Source organism: Canis lupus, chromosome 18, assembly GCF_003254725.2.
Source record: "Canis lupus dingo isolate Sandy chromosome 18, ASM325472v2, whole genome shotgun sequence".
NCBI lineage: Eukaryota > Metazoa > Chordata > Mammalia > Carnivora > Canidae > Canis > Canis lupus.
Window position 1 is genome coordinate 45,676,012 of NC_064260.1, and position 15,029 is coordinate 45,691,040.

General features: G+C 54.3%; 1 protein-coding gene across 1 annotated transcript in view; it reads right to left on the reverse strand.

Annotated features, from left to right (window-relative positions):
* MOB2 (MOB kinase activator 2) overlaps window positions 1–654 on the reverse strand; it is a 60,850-nt gene extending 60,196 nt beyond the window's left edge. The window contains exon 1 of the mRNA XM_049096300.1: window positions 629–654. Within this exon, the coding sequence (XP_048952257.1) occupies window positions 629–639 (11 nt within the window). The 5' untranslated portion in view covers window positions 640–654. The remainder of the gene's footprint in view (window positions 1–628) is intronic.
* Between the last annotated feature and the right edge of the window lie 14,375 nt (window positions 655–15,029).

Here is a 15,029-nt window from a genome sequence, read left to right on the forward strand (position 1 = left end):
ACATCCTGCTCAGGGGCTGTCCAGGGACCCGGGACAGTAAGAACAAGAGGAGAGCCAAAGCCAGGATAAGCGTTTTTTCCAACCTCCCCCTATTTTACCCAGCCCCTGGCACTACTCTAGCCCTCTGTTCCTGAGTTTGATTTTTTCTTTTTTGAGAATCCACAGTAAGTGATACCAGGCGGTATTTATCTTTCTCCATCTGGCTTATTTCACTTAGCACAATGCCCTTCAAGGTCATGCATGTTGTCACAAATGACAGGATTTCCTTCTTTTTAAGGCTGAATGGCATTCCATTGTGTATAGATATGTTTCTGTCAACCCACACAAGTTGCTTCCATACCTTGACCATCAGGAATAACACTGGAATGATGGTGGGAGTACAGATGTGTCTTCAGGATCATGATTTCGTTTAGATAAATACCAAGAAGAGAAACTGCTGGATCATATGGTAGCTCTGGTTTTAATTTCATGAAGAACCTCTACACTGTTTCCATAGTGGCTGCACCAACTGACATTCCCACCAAAGGTGCAGTTTTGACCCATTCTCACCAACACTGTCAGGTGTGAGGTGACAGCTCAGTGTGGTTTTGATTTGTATTTCCCTGATGATGAATATCTTTGCACGTACCTGCTGGCCATCTGTAGGTCTTCTTTGGAAGACAGGCAGATGGGAGACTTCCTAGGCCAGGGTCTCAGCTGGAGAGGGCACATCAGAGGGCTGACCAGGCTGTAATGCAACAGGTACCCCTGGGGCGGGAACCGGGGTGGGGCTAGAGGGGGATGGGAAATTTGGACAAAGGGTCTTTTAAGCAAGTGTGACATGATAGGCTCTCCGGTGATTTGTGGAATACTGGATTCAAAGATGAGGATGTATGGCCCCCAATCCCACATCTAGGTGCCTGCTTGCATCTGGGAGAGCCCATGGCCCCAGGGCCTGCCTGGAGGGAGCCCAACAAAGCCATGGCCCTGACGAGGTCCTACAGTCTAGACTGGCCCCTGGACCAGGCCTGCAGCCAGCACCATGGGGTACGGAAGCAGCCAGGACATGGCCTGCCCCAGCACAGGCTCTCAGTCCAGGCATATAGGCTGAAGAGTGCAGTCTTCACCCTAGACTCCTGCAAATGTCATTTTAGTGGACATTTTATTATTTGTGTTACAAATCAAAGGACCCAGATTTCTGGGAAAGAAATGACATATAGAAAATAGTAGTGGTCCAAAGAACTGCTCCCACAGGGACACCTGACTCTGGAGGGCAGTGTGGCCCCACAATTACTGTTCTCCCAGCTGCTGTGTTATCAGGAGCACCCTGTGACCCCAGCTGCAGCAGAATTGGCATAAAGCACTAACAGGACTACTGGGGACATCTGCAGGTACCACATCTTGATCCTACATCTGAGTCAGTGTTCTAAAAACAAATAAACCATGAGAACAGACTCAAAGGCCACAGCCCCATAGGCCCTGGCCCTGGCCCTGGCCCCTATACTACATACAGTCCACTTCTACTGCCTGGTCCTATCGTGGCTTCCCCAGGGGATAGCCAGCCCAAGCCCAGCACCTTCATCACCTATAGCACTGGAGGTGCCAACTGCCAGAGGCCGAGAAAGTACAGCCAATGTCCCCACCTTGCCAGATCAGCACAAGGCCAGGACACTGTGGAGACCCCAGCCACCAAGTCCTATACAGCTGCGCCTGCTCCTCCAATGCTGTCCTAACTGCAGATACAACAGGAACAGGAGCCACCGGGAGCCAGATGCCAGAACGTCACACCCTGGCCAGCAAGGTACCACGGTCCTCACACATGGGTCTAGCTGTAGCTTAGGACCTGACACGACGGCACCCAGGCACGCTGCTGGCGGCTGCAGCTAGTCTACAGAACAGCAAAGGCTGAGCCTCTGACCACACTGAGCCTGCCACCAACGCTGACCCATGTGTCTCTGCTATGCTGACAGGAGCAGGGAGCATGCTGCACACAACAGGAGGCAGATGCGGGACAGCAGAGGACATGGGCAAGTGGGACCCCTCAGGCCCCTTGGCCCGTGTACAGCTCCAACAATGCCTCCGGGGCTTGGCCAGATGCCAGGTACAGGACCACAAGCATACAGCAGAGCTGCTCCACCCTGAAAAAGCACGGCAACACCCCTGAGGTCTCTATCTGAGGGTTCCCCTAGACCTGAGGGGGCAATCTGGGCCCTAGCACTGGCTGGGACAGACCCACCTGCTGAGGCCTCCTGCCCACCCCCCTCCATCTCAGGCCCTAGGGTGGAAGTCTGAGTCGGGCTGGGCGGGCCCCTGGAGCCAGTCGCAAAGCGGATGTGAGCTCTGTCCACAAAGGCCACCTCTGGCACCAGCTCCACCAGCAGGGCGATGGGTTATGCTCTCACACAGAGCCTCAGGAGAGAGGGCACTCTTTGGGCAAAGAAAGGCACCTGCCACCTTCCTGTTGACAGCTCAGACCTCAGGGGCCAGCAAACCACAAACACTACTTAAAACTGCGAGTCCAGTGAGGAGACCACAGGTGAGGGGAAACGATGCAGACAGCGAAGCCCCCACCCCCCCCACCCCCATCCCAGGAAGAAGCACAGCCCACCTGCAGCAGCCCTGCTCCTGCTGTAGCCCTGCTCACAGATCCCCGAAAGACAGAGTGAAACCCCTCGGGGCCGACTGTCCAGTCCCCATCACAGAACGACAGCCACATTCAGCTGGCCTGTGAGGAAGTATAGTAAAGCCAACGAGGTCACGGCAAGACAACACATTTATTTTCACATGAATTATAAATGTCAGGAACTCTCAACAGAACTCAGCTGAGCCCAGCACTTCTTCAGCCAAAAAGGTAGGAGGCCTTCCCAGCAGGAACAATAGAATGCACTTGAAAACAAGGATTGTAATTACAAAGCATTTCAAAGCCCTAGCAGGCGGAGGAGAGGCCTGGGTCTGCACTCTGACAGCCAGGAGCCAACATGCCTCCCAGGACCAAAGCCCAAGGCGGAAATGAGTCCCCTCAAGTCCCCTTGCCTGTCACCACACAGAGCTCAGCCCGGATGCCCTGCTTCCGGGAGGCTGCAGACACAGCCTGTGTGGTGACAGGGTGACCACAGGACACATGCCTGCACGCCCTTGGTGCTGCTGCACACTCTGTGCCTTGAGCACGTCTGTGTCTCTGAAACTAGGAAACTTGCTTACAGCAAGGCACAGGCATGCCACACTGAGCTACCAACTCTGTCCTGGCCAACACCATCCTGCAGGGCAGGGGCTGTGGACTTGGGTGCTGAGGTGCAGGGGGCAGTCATGACACCCAAGACCACCTGGCCTGCAGACAGCACAGGGCATGAGCTCCCAGGCCTCCTGGCCGGTACCTCTTCCCGACAGCAGTGCCTATAGGACACATGACCCTGGCAGGGGCAGGGTGCCCTGGTGTGGCCTCCTCCCTGAGAGGACGGCACACTATGTATGGCAGAGGCTACCCAAGGGTCTGCGGAGAGAAGATGAAGCCCACCCTGAAGGGGAAGCATTCATAGTATATTTTATTCTGGGTGTGGGAAAGCCAGTGCAACACAAAATGCTCCTCTTATAGAAGGGAGGGAACACTATCCTGGGCAAACTCAGGTGGCGGCTCTGGTCTCCTGTTGAAGCCACAGTCCTTAGGTGCATAGCCATGTCAATGACTCTCAGGAAAGCTCAGGTAGCCTCAGGCCCTGCGCACTTTCTGCCCTGGGCCACTACCCGGTTCACCCAGCACAGGAGGGCACATCACACAATCCATAGCAAGAAGTAAACACACTTTGGGAGCCCTGCTGAGAGGATACCAGGCCTCCTGGGAGGACTTCTTTCTGCAGCCCATCATCAGCTGCAGGGTGGTGGCGAGGGAGGGGGTGAGGACAGCATCAGTGGCCTAGATTCCTTCTCAGCCCTTCTTTGTTCATTCAACAAACAAGCCAAGAGGACATGGGCAGATGATCTGGGAAGAGGGCTAGGGGGCTGGAGGGGGGTGACTCTCCCACTGTGTGAACCATTCACATAATGATCTCACTGGGGATTGCTCAGAGCCAAAACTACTGCTGTCTACTGAGCTTCCAAGAAGACCCCAGACTTCAGCCAGGGTGTCCCAAACTCATCTAGCACCTCAGAGGATGAGTACTCCTTGAGGAGCATTTTGAGATACCCTGTTTTGGGTGCTCCACATTGCTCCCATGCCCTGCTGCCTTCCTAATAGTCTCTGTAGCCTCAGTGACCAAATGCAGCCCCAAAAAGGCACTCAGCAAGCAAGGGGCTCCAGAACAGCTCATGACACCAACGTGAACTGAATTTCTTCCTAAGAGAACAAACCAAATGGTACACACGCTTCCAGTAATGCACGCATGTGGGGGAGGGGGGGCGATGATAAAGGCTGTACAAGAATATATGGAATGCTGAGATCACCCCACAGACTAGCCAGGAGGATATGGGTAGAGCACAGGGTCAAGCTCTGGTCCTGGTCTACAGCCCTCCCAGGCTGCCAAGCCGAGGGCCTGAGGCCTGCTCTCTCGGCCCGAGCACCCTTACACCCCGCTGCATTCACTGTTTCACAGCTACCACTCTGGTCTCCTGGCACACCCTGGACTGTTCCGGGCTTCTCTGCTGAGTCCCCGTAGGGGGGCATGTGCACTCTCTCAGCTAGTGAACAACAGCCTCAGGAAACACAGCGGGGGGTGGGGAGGGAGGTAGTCCCACTTCGGCTGGTCCTAACACCTCCCCTACTTTGATCTTGCTCTTTTTCCTTTAAGAGCAAACTCTAAAATCTTAATACTTGGGATTAATACCCTTAAAGTATACAGAACTCAGGCCAGTCATAAGAAAGCTAGACCACTGCACACAAAGCGCAGACAGATGACTCACCAAGAACGCTGGGGCCCAACGCTCAAGAACATCAGCTTCAGCCCTCCTCAAGGATTCGAGCACTAACCACCCTTCTTTACTTAATACAGCAAAGATTCTTTTCATAAGAGTACCGCAGGCAGCTGGCCACAAAGTAGAGAGGCAAGCGGCATGCCTGCGCGATCAGGAACGCAAGCTGGCAGAGCCTCTCCAGGAAGACCCTCCCAGGCCCTGCTCTCAGAGACCACCGGTCCCCTTGCAGAATTCTACCCAAGGAAATGCCAATATCGGGTATGGCAAATGGTGATGTACAAGGATGGTCAGAAACCCCCCTCCGCCAGGAGGAGACACCCTAAACATCCTGCCACAGAGGACTATAGGAACTACAGCACATCCACAGGCAGCCACCCACATCTCCTGCCACGGACCTCGGATTGCTGGGCAGTCCACATCCAGTGTGACGTCACTTTTGAATGTAGAGTAACGGTCTCTGGGTAGTGGGATCACTCACTTTTTGTTTTCTGCATTTCCTGTGTTTTCATGTTTCTACAATGGACTTGTGAAACCGAGTTCCACAGGAGCCACAAAGGAACCCCCGGTAGTGCTCAAAAGGCAATGGGAGAGTACATGAGTGTTAGCACCTCAATACTCAGGAAACTCTTTAAGGGTGTTTTTAATTAAGATTTTGGGCTCCTTTAGACTCCCTGGACATCCAAATGGACCTTCACCTTCCTGTGCACTTCCCACATGCCGGCCCAGCACCCAAGTGCTCCTCTGCACTGGGCGCCCCACTGCTCTCTCTCCTCCCTGGGCCTCAAAGACCACTCTCCATAGAGATCACGGTACTGGCTCAAAAGGATACAGCCACTAGAAGCCACAAAGGCACAGGTGTCCACTCTAGTGGCTCTGGGCACAGCCCCCCAAGATGGCCCCCAGAGCACACAGAAATCTTTTACCCATCCCACATTTCCCCAGCGCATCCAAACCCAACCACTGGGGAAATACAACCACACAGCTGTGACAGGCCCCCTCTGGCCTGGCTCTGCAGGTATCTCTGCCAGCCAAGCCACACACACAAAGGACTGAGGCTCACCAGCCCCTGGGGACAGCAATCAGGGCCAGGGGCGGCCCTGCACCAGGGCCACAGCTGCTCCTGCCCTATAGCTCTATGGTGTTAGCCAGGCCCAGGCTGGCTCCACTGAACAACACTGACACCTGGGGCTGGCTCATTCCCACTGTGGGGCCATCTAGGCACTCCAGGATCCTGAGCAGCATCCCTGCCTCTACCCCCTAGGCATCAGAAGCCCCCACCAAACCCTCACAATGTCTCTAACCAAAACATCCCCAGCAGGTAAGATCACCCCAGGTTGAGACCCCCTGAGAGCCCAGTCCATGGAATGCTGCCGAGAATAACAAGAGGGTCCCTCACTTCACGCAGGGACCAGATCCTGAGTGTGCCAATGCACCAGGTTCTGGGGAACCAAAAGTGGGTGTTAGTCAGTCCCCTACCCTTCAGAGGTACAGCCCGGTGGGCATGGGCTAAGTTGGTGCTACTAGCTCATGTCTGTAGCACCATGCAGGGCTGCCACACATGGTTACCCCAAGAAGAGAAACTACATGGGCCGCCTGGGGGGCTCAGTCTGCTAAGCCTCTGACTCTTGGTTTCGCATGATCTCAGGGTCCTGGGACCGAGTCCTGCATCGGGCTCCCTGCAGGGAACCTCCTTCTCCCTCTGCCTATGTCTCTGCCTCTGTGTCTCTCATAAATAAATAAATAAAATGGAAAGGAGAGGGGAGGAGAGGGAGGAGAGGGGAGGGGAGGGGAGGGGAGGGGAGGGAAGGAAAGGAAGAGAGAGAAAAGAAAGGAAAACAGCTCACTCCCACTTCTACAGAAATCAAATAGGCCCAGGAGGACAAGGACCTCAGGAAGGCTGCACACTAGGGTCAGCACCAGGACCACCCCTCCTGTCTGCACCTTAATGTCCAGCCTGCAGCAGCAATTAAGAAGGCACCACCAAGATGAAGCTGCAGTCTGTCTCCCATCATTGGCCTGCAGCGCTCTCTGGGCTGCTGGACCTGGGGAAGGGAGGGGTGACTGACTATACATCACCTCCTGGGTACCTCCACCACCCTCCCCTACTGGGGAGTACTATGCTGATGCTCCCCTTCTTTGAACTGGAGACAGTCCTTGTGAACCTATCAAAGGGTTCTCTGCTTTAAGGAGCCAGGGTTAAGCAGACAGGGTGGCTGAAGGGGTGAAGTGACTCAAAGGAGAGGCCTGCCTGGGGCTGGTGGCTGGGGCTCCTAAGGCCACTATGCAGCTGTCACAGGGGAAGGCTGTGTGCTCTGAAGCCTGTAGCCTGAGGGCTTTTTTTTTTTAAGTTTTTACTGCAATCTCAGCCTACGGTGTACTGCTAGTTTCAGGTGCAATCTAGTGACCACACACTTCCATGCATCGCCCCATGCTCATCACAAATGCACTCCCTAATCCCTATCCCTGCTTCCCCTCCCCTCTGAGGACCAGCAGTCTGTTCTCCACGTTCTTCCCTTCCTTTTCATTCAGAAGCCTAGCTTCAGGCTGAGAAGCCAGCGCTGATATTCACTTGCTGCTGAATGGGCTGGGGGCATCCCCAAGCCTCCCAGACAACCTGCCCCCCTCAAGGCATCCCTGGGTCAAAGCAGCCTACAAGTGGGAATACAATGGGCCAGTGCTCTGCCAAGCAGGTGCTACTGACATTGGAGAGTCTAGCTCTGTCTCTGGAGGGACACTGGGCCCTCCAGGTGTCCCTCAAGGACATGCGGCCGAGGGCAGTCTGTCTGCAGCGCAGGAAGCAACTCCCACTCAGCCCCACTCCCCACTCCACCCTGTCTCTCCCCAGCTGTCTCAGTACCTCAGGCTGACAGTAAGGGGGAAGCAGTCTCCCAGGTAGGGAGCAGCCTTGAAATACAAACAGCCACAGCCTGGAGGCATATTTGTTTTAGAAGCACCTATTTAATGAGCAGCTGGGACTGGGTGATATGGCCCACCCTCCTCTGTCTTGGAGGGGTTATCCTCTATGCTCCTCTCCATGACCCCGCAGTTCCCAAGGAACCCACAGAACAGGCCAAAGGGACTATGTGGCGTGCAGAAGCCAGAGCCTACCAGGCAGGCTGGACCGAGCCAGTGGGCCCTTAGCATGGGGTCTGGGGGCCCACAAGGATGAGACCTACTGTTGGCTCCATGTCCTGCACCGACCGGCCACGTGTCTTCAACAAGGGAACACAGTCTCCACTCCATGGAGTGTCAACGACAGGGCCCTGGTTCTCGCCAAATCACCTGCTCAACAGCAACTAAAGCATCCGGTTGAGGCCAGTGTCCTAAGACTCCTCAGAGGCCTGCCCAGGGAGGGGCAAACAGAGAGAAGGGGACAGTCCTTTCTGGGTCAAGCACCAAGAAAGCCCCTGCCTTCTCATAAACGGCCTGGGATCCTCACAGGTCAGGGCCTGCATCTTCATTCAGCAGGTGGAGAAGCGGCTGGGAGAAATGGCCACCCAGGTTCATAGGCAAGTCTAACCTCAGCTCCTCAACTCGTATATATGGCTCGCTGCTGCCTTAGCAAGCTGAAGTGGGAAATAAAACCAAAGTGAAAAGTGATGCTGGCATCCTGAAGTAGGGCTCGGGGCAACTGCTCCCCCAGCCAGAGGGCCAAGCTGATGGAGAACAGGGCACCGGGGCACTGCTCCCTCAGGATTGGATAGCTCCATGTGCACATGAGGTTCATGCCAAAGCAGTTGTCTCGGACAGGCAGGGGGCACCAGGCACCACCTCTGCCTCTGAACCTGCTGCCTTGCCCTGACACTGCCTGGCCCACCCAGGCCCAGATGCAGGGGAAAAGAGAAGAACGGCGGGAAGTGCTGAGGGAAGGAAACGAAAGGCAGTGGGGTAGAGACAAGTGAGGGCAAGGAGGCAGGGTCTCGGCTGTGGGACAGTACAGGAGCAGTGGGGAGCAGCAGCTGGCCCAGGCCAGGTGCCTGAGCCCAAGAAGGTACGTGGGGTAAGAAAGCAGGTCTGTGTGCTGAGGGCCCTGAGTGTAGTTGCTCCCAGCACAGAGGCAATAGAAGGAAAGACGGAGCTTTGCTACAGGAAAAATATTTCAGCAAAACAGTTGTGAGGGAGGGACAGGAAGGAGAGGCAAGATGACTGAGGTGGGTGCAGGCTCTAGGAGAAGCTAATGGGAGCTGATAAAGAGCCAGTCTCAGCAAGGCCAGGGCAGGGCCAGCTGTGCCCCCCACAGGCCAGCACCCTCTCAGCCTCCCCTTTCAGCACCCAGAACACCCTCAAACTTAAGAAGGCGGCAGACCACAGGAAATAAGTAGCCACAGCCCTACATCTTCCACGACAAGGGCAGCAGCGCCTTTGCCACTTGGTGCTGCAGCCTCCCATGCGGGCGTCTTGCAACGGCATCAGGACACACACAGGGCACGAAACACAAGGCCTGCAACCTCCCAGCACAAAGGTGGAGGCGGGAGAGCCAACGGTGCTGCACCAGTGCCTTCCGACCACACTGGGGTTGTCTCTACAGAGGTGCTGACATCTGGCTGGGGAAGGCAAGCCTGGCATGATGACATGCTACCAGCTCGGGCCCCACAGCTCTGGGAATGGGCAGGCCCAGATGGAAGGCACTGTCTACCTGGGGATGGGGTCAAGCAGCCTCTAGAGAGCACCAAGCCTCAGAACACCTGCCTCTGCCCACAGTCACCCTCAGAGCCAGATCTGACACAAAAGCCCTGGGCTAGGCTCTGGGTGCCAACCTTGCTACCCAGGATGGTGTGGCCGTCAGACTGGGTTCTCCTTAGGGACCAGGACAGCAGGGCTACCTACCTGCACATAAAAGCAGCTCTTCGAGAACAAGCAGAGCTGACAGTGACCAGGTGGCATGTAGGGCGGCAGGTGCTGGGAGGTTCTCAGTGAGGACATGTGAGGGAAGGCAGTAGGATGACAAGAGGGATGTATCTTGCACACACCTGGCCCTGCCTGGAGCTGGCTGCTACTGCAGGTGCTATGCACACAGGCCACACACCACAGCGAGCCCTTGGTGGGGGGCGGGCAGGAGAGAGAGGACTCCCACCCCACCCCCGGCTTCCAAGAAGGAATTTCCAAATTTCCAGCACAGAAAGAAGTTCTCAGACCAGGCTGGTGATAAGGCCTGTCTCAGAAGGGGGGGTGGGGGGGGTTCTCCACAACACCCCTCCAGGGCACACCCACACTACCTGTGGACACCTCACAAAATCCCCCAACCACTGCTAGGAAGGGGACTACTGGGGCTGTGTTGCCTTGCCGATAAGAAAATTGAGGCTCAGGGAGCCCTAATGAAGCTGCAGAGTCAGGATTCACCCCTGAAGCCGTCTGTCCCTGAGCCATGTTGTCCTAATCACTTCTGTGCAGAGGAGTCCACCTGCACACCTTTTCCTGACAGACTTCACCTGCCACCTGAAGGAAAGGCTCTGAGCTGTTATGGACACCTGGGTTCCCAGTAATAACAGACCCCATGTTCCCACCCACATCCCTTGGTCTGCAGATGGGGATGCCAGACACCGCCCCTTCCCTACATGGGAGACCCCTCCTTTGAGAGGGAGAGTCTGTTCCTTCCCACCATATCTGGGTGGCTCTGTGACTTGTCCGACCAACACAGCATATCAGAGGTGACACTCATCTTCCAACAGCTTCCGCGGTGGTTCTGCTCCTGGAGCAAGGCCACAGAGAGCCCTTGTCATGGCGCCTGAAATGTGGCCTGGGGGCCAAGGTTAACGCTCTTCTCCTAACAGCTCTTCTCCTAACAACATGAAGATGGTACTCGCCTCTCCCATTCTCTCACCCAAGCGCAGCAGAGCTTTCCAGAAGTTACATGACTTGTAAGATCACAACACAATGAACCCAGAAGCAGATATAAAGATCCAGCTCACAAGATTTGTAAAAAAGACCAATATTGTCACATTTTTTATTCCATAAAATATAATTATTTTCATCGAAAAAATGTTATGCTAACATATGCTGGGTTTATTATTCTTTTTAAATGAATTAACGAATATTTTTATAAATTTCTTGATTTTAATTTCTAATATGATAAACATTGATAGCTGTAACACATATAAACCCAATAATTTTTAAGCATATAAGGGGGGGTTTGAGACCACAAAGTTTAAGAACCCTGCTCCAGAGTCCACGTGCAGAGAGGCCATATTGGGAAACTGAGGCTCCCACCCATCCACTCAGTTGTGAGAGGTGGTGGTCCTTGTTTGGACCCACTAAGTTCTGGGGTTCATGTCACAGCAACAGACACCACCCAAAGCCCAAGCTGAGAAACTGCTAAGACAGGCCCTAGAAGAGAAACACATTTATCTGGCACAGTAGGGCCAAATACAGTGGACCCCAGGACTGGATGTGGGGCACACACCTACAACCTGGCTAAACCGCCCACAGTACTGCTGGGAGTCGAATCAGCAAGCCTTTGGGGGGTGGGGGGGGGGCTCTCTCTCACAGCCAATGAAGTAGGAGCTGACCACTCTGCCAGGTGTGGGCAATGCAGCCCAAGCCCTGACACAGTGGACTCCAGAGGTGTCATGCTCTCAGAGAGAATAATCGGCTAGCCCAGGGCCAGCCTGGTACAAAGGCTGGAGGGGAAAGGTTTCTTACACCTAAGGGGAAAGACGCCATACATCCCTGCTTTCCAATGTCAGCCTGCTGTTTCGAAGAGAAGGTGCATGCCCCTGTGGGAGCAGCTCCCTCCCCTCACCCTATACAGAAATGCTCAATTAGGTGTGTCTGGGTGGCTCAGTGTGTAAAGCTCTGCCTTTAGCTCAAGTCATGATCCCAGGGTCCTGGGATCAAATCCCACCTCAGGCTCCCTGCCCAGTGGAGTCCGCTTCTCCTTCAACCCCTACCCCCTGCTTATGCATATGCCAGCACTCTCGCTCTCTCTTGCTCTCAAATAAATAAAAATCTTTTTTAAAAAATGCTCCATTAACACTAACCAAAAAATCGCTACAGAAATGCTCAATTAAAATAAAAAATTGCCACCATTACCCAATGTAGCAGCAACATTCCAAACAAACAGGTGTGATAAGTTTTACCTCATGTCTATACACCATGCTATACCTGAGACGTACCAAGGAAGAGCTACAGGAAGGAACAGAATGAATGTCCCACCCCAGCAACTGCATTATCAGCTCTTTCAAGCTAGCAAAGGAAACTATCTTCAGAGAGAAAGGAACCAGAATGTGAAATGTGACAATGTGAATGTGGCCACAACCCAAAGCCACACACGGTTCCATGCATGAACAGTACCCCAGCTTCCATGTGGCCTGGACACCCCACCCATCCCCACTTCCCCTCCTCTTCTAAGCTTCCACAGTTCACTCCTTGGTTTTGATTGCTCCTCCTTCCATGTTCCCAGGCACTGTTCTACAGAGCGACACACAATGCCGACGGGTGTGCCCCAGCCAGGAGAAATCCTGTACAGAAAGAAAAACAAACATGGGGAGACAAAGAATGGGAGGCAGTCCCGCCAAGTCGGACAGGAACAGCACCCACCACCTCCTGTTCCGGCCAGGCCAGCAGGAGGAAAGGCACACCCAGCCAGCAGCAGAGACCAAGGCCAGTGTCCTGACTCGCTCCCAGTGTCCAGGTGCCCCAAAAAATGCAGAGCGCGCCTCACTGAGTACCTCCCTTGCCCCATGAGCACGTTCATGACAAAAACAAGAGCGCGGGTTTGGCCATGTCTGAGTTTCCAGGACCATTTCAAGGGCAATGCAGGAAATGCCGGGACAATGGAAATGCTGTCAACAGGCATCCCCCACCAAGGCCTCCAACACCCATCATCCCAAACGCCATGGCCACAACAGAGGTCACAGCTCCCTCCTACAGGCTGCTTAGAGCCAACAATGGCCCAGCTGTACACAGAGAACCCCTCCCAAGCCGTGGCTAGCTGCTGACAAGGTCTGGCACTCCCCGACACACACACCGGGATGTCTGGAGGCCAAAGGCAGGGCACAGACAAGGGCGGCCCTCAGGGGCATGTAGGTATCTCGGAAGCCCTGCCCAAGGCCAGCAACACCTCCCGCCCCACCTCCCACTTCCCGGCAAAGCATTTCTGCAACACCTCTCATGAATTCACATCCTATGTCTGACCAGACACACAACTTCCAGGACGCTCTGCGTGCACCAGGCTACCAGAGGACACCCCAAGCAGGGGGACAAATGAGAAATGAGGTGCTGCTGAGAGCTCCCAGGTGCACAGGGTTTGTCTCACAAAGGGGTCCATGTGGCCTGCTGTTCTCTTTAAAGGGAATGTGAGTGCAGATCAGCCCCGGGCAAGCGCCTGGGCAGACCAGGCCCGCAGGTGTCCCTGGAAGTGTTCTGCAATCACAGCTTCTGAGGGGGTGCCAGCTGGAGGACGCTTTTGCCACATATGCCTCCACACCTTTGCTCAGGCCTGGGTCACAATCTTTCTTCTTTCTTACGTGGAAAATTCTATGCATCTTCCCATATGAGCTTCCTGAGCACCCCTGCTCTGAGCCACCCTGCCAGCCTGGGCTCCCCACTTCCAGCTCCCCCTCATTTACTCTGCTACGCTCCATCCCCCATGTCCGAGGCCCTTCTGCGCCAGCCTGAGAAAGCAGAAACTGTGTCTTCTCCATCTTGGAAGCACAGGGCCAGGCCCACAACAGACTGTGAAGGCAGTCAGGACCTGATGGTCCCCTCAGCTGAGAAAGTGGTCCAGCTCACTGTCCAAGAAGGCTGGGTCACAGCAGCATCACTCATGATTGGCAAAAAGAGGGAACAATCCAGACACCAACAGAGAAGCAAAGCATGCATATCTCTATACTGTGGAATATCATCTGGCAAGGAAAAGGGTTTAGGGTTGACACATGCACAGTCTGAACACATTTTTAAAACATTACACTAAATGAATTGGTCACAAATGACCCCATATTGGATTCCATGTGTATGAAATGCCCAGAATAGGTGAATGGAGACTGAGAGAAAGGCAACCAGTAACAACCCAGGGATGGGACAGGAAGTGACTACTGATGGTCACCAGGCTCCTTCAGGGTGACGGCAATATCCGCAAGTTAAACTGTGCTGATGGCTACAAAACTCTGCAATTTCACTAAGTCACCTAATTGTTATACTTAAAACAAGTAAACTTTATGGTATGTAAGTTACACCCCAACAAGGCTGTTAAAAAAAAAGTCTGGAGACTCAAGCAAGTTCATTCGGGGTGTCCTCCTGGTAGGGTTAGTCAGATGCAAAGTGCAAAGAAAAAGTCATCAACGCCCCCACAAAATCCCTGCACAGGTACATACGCACAGGATTCTATCTCCTTCGACTGAGCTCAAGATTCCTGAAGGCAAAGCCAGACAGGCCAGAAAGCCCTGTGGCCACTTAGAAAGATCTGCCTGCTGACCAAGAGTGCCAACTTCCATCACGCTCCACACTAAGCTGCCAACCCCAGGGGCGGGTCTCTGGCCAGAGCTGGGGAGCTCTCAGTTACACACCTCACCCAGCTCATCTCTGCTTCAAGAGCAGCAGGGCAACAGCAGCCCCAGGAAGGGGGCTGGTGTGTGCCTGCTCCTGCCCTGGCTGCAGGCCCAGGCTAGAGGGCGCAGGGAGGGCGTGGCCCTGCAAACTACCCCCTGTGGGCCCCACCCAGGACCAGTAGGAGGGCTGATCTGCACCCACCCCCAACCCCCTCCCTGACTCAGAAGTGGGAGGAGGTACATTTCCTCTTCTACATTCCCAGATGCTTGGAAACTTTAGGACTGAGCTGTCTGTTGGGTAAAAATGAAACTGCACTTTTATCGTCTGCTCACAAATGCCTGTCACCGTCAGTTAGGATAAGACAAAAGCTTCCCCCACACCACCACACACTGAGCCATGGGGCACCTCGCGCGGTCTCAGAGCACGGGGAAATCTGATGTTGCTCATGCAGCATCTCTTCTGGGGCTCACTTCCTTTCCAGCGACAAGGGCGCCATCCTGTCATCAGCTGTCCAGAATGAAGATGGCCAAGGACCAAAGAGATGGCCAAACAAATGGTGACCCTTTTTCAAGCTAGGAATTACTCTTTATAGGACGCCTGGGTGGCTCAGTGGTTGAGCATCTACCTTCAGCTCAGGTCATGATCCTGGGGTCCTGGGA